This window comes from Galeopterus variegatus, unplaced genomic scaffold, assembly GCF_000696425.1.
Source record: "Galeopterus variegatus unplaced genomic scaffold, G_variegatus-3.0.2 Scaffold14684, whole genome shotgun sequence".
Classification (NCBI taxonomy): Eukaryota; Metazoa; Chordata; class Mammalia; order Dermoptera; family Cynocephalidae; genus Galeopterus; species Galeopterus variegatus.
In genome coordinates, this window is record NW_007740795.1 from 11,683 (window position 1) to 18,245 (window position 6,563).

Consider the following 6,563-nt stretch of genomic DNA (forward strand, 5'->3'; position numbering starts at 1 on the left):
GTGCAATGTTGGTGGGACTGTAAATTAGTAAAACCACTATGGAAAATAGTATAGAGATTTCTCAAACAACCAGATAGGTCTTCCATACAATCCAGCAATCCCACTTCTGGGTATATACCCAGAGGATGGAAATCATCATGTCGAAGGGATACCTACACTCCCATGTTCATCGCAGAGCTGTTTACAATAGCCAAGATATGGAACCAACCTAAATGTCCATCAGGGGATGACTGGATAAAGAAACTGTGGTATATATACACCATGGAATACTACTCTGCCATAAAAAAGAATAAAATATTCCCATTTGCAACAACATGGATGAACCTGGAGAAAGTTATGTTGAGTGAAATAAAGCACAGAGGGATAAATACCACATGTGCTCATTCATATGTGGGAGCTAAGAGAGAAAGAAGGAAGGAAAGAAAGACCACAGTACTGCCGTGATCCAACAGAGGGAGGGAACATTCCTAGGGCTACAAAGCAGAGTTGGGGGAGCGAGGGGAAGGGAGGTTGGGGGATAACTGGTTGGGGATAATTGTAAAAAAGCAATTTCTGGTAATTTGTATCTCATGAATATTCATAATATAAATAAATAAAAATTTACCAGGATGAGAATGAAGTCCATTTCAGATCAATTAACTCTACACTGGAGGAACAGTCACCTAACATCCCACCACTGAGACGACCGATAGCACTTACTATGAAGAGCTGACATGGAGCATGCAGACTTCTGATGACGGTGTCCATGCTGGACAGTGGTAAGTGGGCAAATTGTGTGGAGTGCTAAGTTGAGTGCACTTATTGGAAACAACCCTAGTACAATGGTACATACCATCTTCCTCAACTCCTGGTTGGAAACAATAATGACATTTGGCGGGTCCCCGATGGCAGTGGCAGCTCCTCCAATGTTTGTGAAGATCACTTCTGCAATCAGGACTTGTCTCGGATCCAGGTTGAGCACCTCACATAGTCTGTCACAAATGAAAATGAAAAGTAATCCCCTGTCCACATCAGGAAAAGCCCATGTGCAACCCAAATATTTCTAAAGCACTTGCGTGCACAAGGGAGGCACACACACACGCACGCACACCTGTGAGAAGGGCAAGCTAGGGGGATGAAAACTGTTACTTCATCCTTGGGCTACAGCTGATGCTGAGAGTCACATTTCTTCCAAATTCTGACCCACCCCCCTCTGAACCATCAGTGTGATAGTGCACCACTCCCCACCCCCTGCAGGCCTGGAGAAGTGCAGTTCCGTGGGCATGGGCCCTGGTGGAGGGCAGGCCCTGGTGCAGCGAATGGACCCTCAAGTCATTGACCAGGCCCTCAAGTCAGGGTGTGGGCAGCACAGAAGCAGCAGCAGCTCACACCGAGCCCGCTGCATCCCTATCCCCCTCCTCTTAACGCCCAGGCCCCAAACTCTCCCTGCACCCCTCTTCTTTAAGTACTAACTGTTCCCTTCTTCCAAAGAAGGAGCACATGATACAGCATGGCTCTCCACCCTGGCTGCACCCTAGATACGTCTTGGGATCTGTGACAGTCCTGCAGCCTGGCCCACAGCAGACCAATCCTGGGGAGCGGTCCTGGGCAGCAGCATTCTGCAGCTCCCCAGGTGGGTCCGGTGCACACTCTGTTGAGAAATGTTGCTCTAGAAGAAGTGCAGAAAGCACATCACAGCATCCCCCACCCTGCCCACCCCACACAGAGAGGCCAGGCCTTTGTGAGGCCCTGCTGCTCCCGGGGACCTCCCTCATGGCCCTGCCTCAGCTCTGAGCCTGACCAGCCGCACAGCCTACTTCTGGGCTGGGGTGAGGAGCCAGCAGCCCATGGAGCTGTGTGGAAGTCTGGGGACAAAGGTCAGGGGTAACTCCACAGATGAGCCTCAGACCCCAATCGGCAGCAGCACTCAGTTGAGGAAGCTCCCAGGATCTGCTCAAGCCAGAAAATAATTCATACGCACCATCAACTTTGCCAGACATAGCACAGAGACACATCCAAACTAAATGGGCCTAGCTGTGTAACTACAGGGATTAACACTACTCAGTCCAGACAAAGGCATAGGAACGAAGTTATGGTCAGATAAACAGTGACTCAGAACACTAGCACATGAATCTTGAAAGGTGTAATTTTTCGACTGATAAATGGAATTGCTGCTCTAACAAAACTGCAAAGCCAGTCCTGAGCAGTGAGGATATAAACAAAGCCCAGCAGGGCTAAGACAATCCTTGGGTCTCCGGGCTGTCGGGGATGCTGGAAACAGAGTGCCCCAGCACCTCAGCCCTGGAATCCCACTCCACCAGGGCTGCCATGGGAGAGAGGGGTGGCACACAGGGATCAGGGGTGTAGTGTTCAAACCAGGGTCAGCAGCAGAGTTGTGCTAGAGCCTGTGGAGGATGGAATTAAAAGAAATGGAATTGAACTGAATTTTTCTTTCCCAAAGTTACCCTGCAAAGCCTTGCTAGGCTGAGCCCAGGAGGTCCTGTGACCTTGCAGGTCTCTGACAAGCAACCAGACGATGGCTGTTCATCCCCCATTCCCAGCTGTGTCCTCACAAGCCCCCAGATGGGCAGGAGCTGTCACACAGGCACATGTGTGGCCTGCAAGCCAGCCGGGGGAAGGTGGTGACGGAGGAGCACAAGATCTACTGGCACTGATAGCCAGGGATGAAGGGTCTCGTCTACCTGTCCCCTGTTTAGGTGTGACCTCCAGGAAAGCAGCGCCTGTCTCCCGACTCCCCGCAGGCATTCATGCCACCCTGCTTTTGCAGTACCACTGCTTGCAGGGGCCCCACAGTCACACACAGCAAATGCTGCTGGACTGGAACACAGTGACGGGAGGGCACCATCACCTGCCTTTCACGGATGTGGAAATGGAGCCTTGAGCCAGGCTGTGCCGCCAGAACACATGCCTGCCCTGAGCCAGCTGTGATGCCCACGGCAAAGCACACTGCATACCTTATGGTTACTGGAGTGAAGAGAAGCATTGTGGTGACATTGTCCAGGAAGGCAGACAGGATGGCAGCAATGAGACACAGCATGATGATCATGGCCCACACTCTTCCCCGGGACAGGCGGTATGCCTGGATGTACACACGCAGGAAGGAACAAGCCAGAGTCAGTGGGTTCCTAGAACACGTGCTCCTTTTCATGAGTGGCTCTAAGGAACAGGGATCCAAATGCAGCCCACACTGGATGGTGGGTCAGGACTTAGACCCATGGGACCATATGACTGCTAAGACAGGACAGCGATGGCAGTCCTGGCACCACGGCTCCTCGCCTTCTTCATAGTGCCCCCGTGATGGTTAATTTGTCACAAGGTTATAACCTTCAAAACCTTTAATGTCATCTACTGTTTTGGTTAGACAGCCTGGGCTGCAACACTTGGGATCCATGTGACCCTAGTGTCTGTTGACCTTTGGGGACCTGTGGGATACTTTTAGTACCAAGGTATTGGGAGGAAGAGGCCAGATGTCTCTCTGGAATGTAAGATGGTACATGAACATGACAAAAATAACAGTTCTATCATTCAGAGTTTGAAAAGGGCTTTGTTGAGTAAACAATTTTCTAAAAGAACTTTCCAGTTCCAAAAAATATCAAGCACAGCACCAGCCTTTGCATTAGAGGGAATGGCAAGGCCTCCACTGGCCAGCCCTGAAGGAAAGAACCAGTGCAAATTCCAGAGGCCAGGACTTGCTGGTGCATCTCCGCAGGGTTCCAGTTAAGAAGTGAATGTGTTATGTTCAATATTTAGAAAGTAATCCCTGAAATTATTTTGCCAAAAAGCAAAGTAATCAGAAGCTGATGGCTTGAATTATTTAAATAGTCTAATATGCAAAACAATTTTTGATATGCAGCTTTCACTGGCCAATTTAGATAATATTACACAAACATTCAACCTGAGTACTCTTTTCCTTTGTCTCCTTCTTCATTTCTTTATTGAGAAGCTGAAGGTGCTGCTCAGAGCCATACAACTCAGCGCAGCAGCCAGCTTTGCAGGAGCAATTTTGAAAAGGAAGATGGAATCTTAGAATATTTGCTTTAAATGATAGTTTAACTTACTAAATATATAATTTCAGAAAAATAAACATATCATTTAATTAGTACATAACTATCAAATGCAACATCATACCTACCTTTACAGCACAATAATCAAAAAATCCAGTTTCTGAAAAGATGGCTACTAAGATCATCTATGGGGAAAGAGAAAGAGACAAGGAGAATCTTTTAGCAGAGCACCAAATTCAAATGACGTCAGAGTGATCAGTTGTGGATGTGAGCTCCGGCCTCTCAAAGCTCCCACGTCACCAAGCCCCTCACTCCCCTGTGGAAAGACCATCATCTCCTAGTACAGTCCGTTTACCAACTTCTCGAATGGAGCCCCTTGCTAGCGGTCTTGCAACTACCATGTTTGTCCAAGGATTTGTCCCCAAGGCACATTATTATCCCATCTAATACTCAGAACAAACATCAGGTGTTACTATTACTCTGTTTCATAGGCCAGAACACCGGGGCCAGAGAGGCAAGGCAGCCTGCTTACAGTCATACAGCCAGGAGCAGGGGCGGTAGCGGGCCAGCGTGCAACCTTCTGCACCTTCCTGTCTGCCTGAGCAGCATTGAGCTCAGAAATTTCAAAATTGGCTTTAATTTTATTTCCTAAAATACTAAACTGATTTTTGTGTCCTGGTTGATCAACACACACAAATCAGAGCAGTTGTACTGAAGCGTTCCTCCCTGGGTTCTGCACGGCCCAGCGTGCCTGCTCACTTGTTTTGTTCTTCTGGTGACAGTGAGTTGGTGAAGACAACCATCCTAGATACTACAAAAAGTGATGCCCATTTACTCCTAATTCATTCCTTTTTGTCTTTTTTCATGACTGGCAACGGGATCACAACCCTCGGTGTCGCGCCCGCACCGCGCTCAACCAGTGAGCGGACCGGTCTCTATATGGGATCTGAACCCTCGGCGGGAGCGCCGCCACACTCCCAAGCGCCACACTCTGCCAAGTGCGCCACCGGGCCGGCCCGACTCCTAATTCATTCAACCACACATCTCAGCCAGCCTGCACTTTCTGGCAGCTTCTCTCTTTCGCCACATCTGATGGCCATTACCATGTGTAGAATGAGAAGATGCAGGCTTAGACACTGATTCTGTCCCTCAGGAGCAGTTCAGCCTCAAGCACAAAATTATTTAGACGTCTGTACTTCGGTTTTCTTGTCTCACCTCTGAACATTCTTTACCTTGCAAGGTTGCTATGAAAATTCAATATAATTATGTAAACTAAAGTACTTGGTAAATAGTAGGCCCAATATTGCCTTTCTAATAAATTTTACAAAACAAAAATGTCTCCAAATCAGTCTAGACTCAGTACAGATATCTACTATGTCTAGAGTGGCCATCGATGTTCATTCTGCCCCAAGAGGCCACTGTGGGGCTGCTCGTAGAAGGTGGTGCTTCCCACAGCAATGGAAGCCTCGCGGAGCATGAACATGCAGATGGGGATGGAGGCCCGCATGCTCCCACTGTCATGGGAAGCTGTTCTACCGCCCAGAAGATGCTGAGACTCAGGGACAGGGTCAGTGGCCCCATGGAACTAGGGCGGAACAGGCAGGCCCCTGGTTACACAGACTCTCTTTGCACCCCTGAGGTTCCAGAATCACAGAACCTACAAGTACCTGCTGAGTCAGTTTCAAATGAGAAAAAAGTTAAACCATTTTATGGGCTGATTTGTGCCCCCATCCCAAATTCGTATGTTGAAGTCCTAATTCCCAGTACCTCAGAATGTGATTATACTTGTAGATAAGGCTTTTAAGGAGGTAACTAAGTTAAAATGAGGTCATTAGAATGGGCCCTAATCCAATATGACTGGTGTCTTTATAAACGGAAGAAATTTGGGCACAGAGACTCATACAGAGGGAAGACCACGTGAAGACAGAGAGAAGGCACCATCGACACTCCAAGGAGAGAGGCCTCAGGAAAGACCAGCCCTGCCCACACGTGGGCTTGGACTTCTAGCCTCCAGGACTGTGAGAAAATAAATGTTTGTTGTTTAAGCCACCCAGGCTGTGGTCTCTGTTATGGCAGCCCTAGCAAACGAATATGTCACTCATTTTAAAAAGCAAAACATATAGACTTCTGGTATGCCTTCCTTTTTCCATCCAGATGCCCACACTCGATACACTTCTCAGGACCCAACACAAATATGAGCTCCTCCTTAACGCACGTTCAGAGCACCAGCCTGCCTCCCACATGCCCCGGAGAGGACAGCAGTGCTGCTCTGGTCACACTGAAGTATCAGGGCCCTGCCTGACACTTGCCAGCCTTAGGAGGGATGGAATGCTAGGGAGGAAAATGAGACATAAGAGGACAGTGGCCTGCTGTACACAGAGGGTCTTCTAGCCCAGCAATGATGAAGCCTCCCTCAGACCACTAGGCTGTTTGGGGGTCTGTTCAAAGACACATGAGCCATTCCCTCCACTGGCCAGGCCCCTGCCAACTCCACTTATCCTAGTTAAATTGGTTTATGACTCATGCCCACACTAGCCCATTTGTGTGTTTAAAGTTTCT

The 6,563-nt window shown here is 48.6% G+C and overlaps 1 protein-coding gene across 1 annotated transcript in view; it reads right to left on the reverse strand.

Moving 5' to 3' along the window:
* Positions 1-832: 832 nt before the first annotated feature.
* The window catches only part of LOC103582029 (P protein-like), a gene marked incomplete at both ends in the record, with an annotated part of 9,495 nt that continues 3,764 nt past the window's right edge, over positions 833-6,563 (reverse strand). The window contains 3 exons of the mRNA XM_008563718.1: positions 833-971; positions 2,955-3,079; positions 4,133-4,189. Of these exons, the coding sequence (XP_008561940.1) occupies positions 833-971; positions 2,955-3,079; positions 4,133-4,189 (321 nt within the window). The remainder of the gene's footprint in view (positions 972-2,954; positions 3,080-4,132; positions 4,190-6,563) is intronic.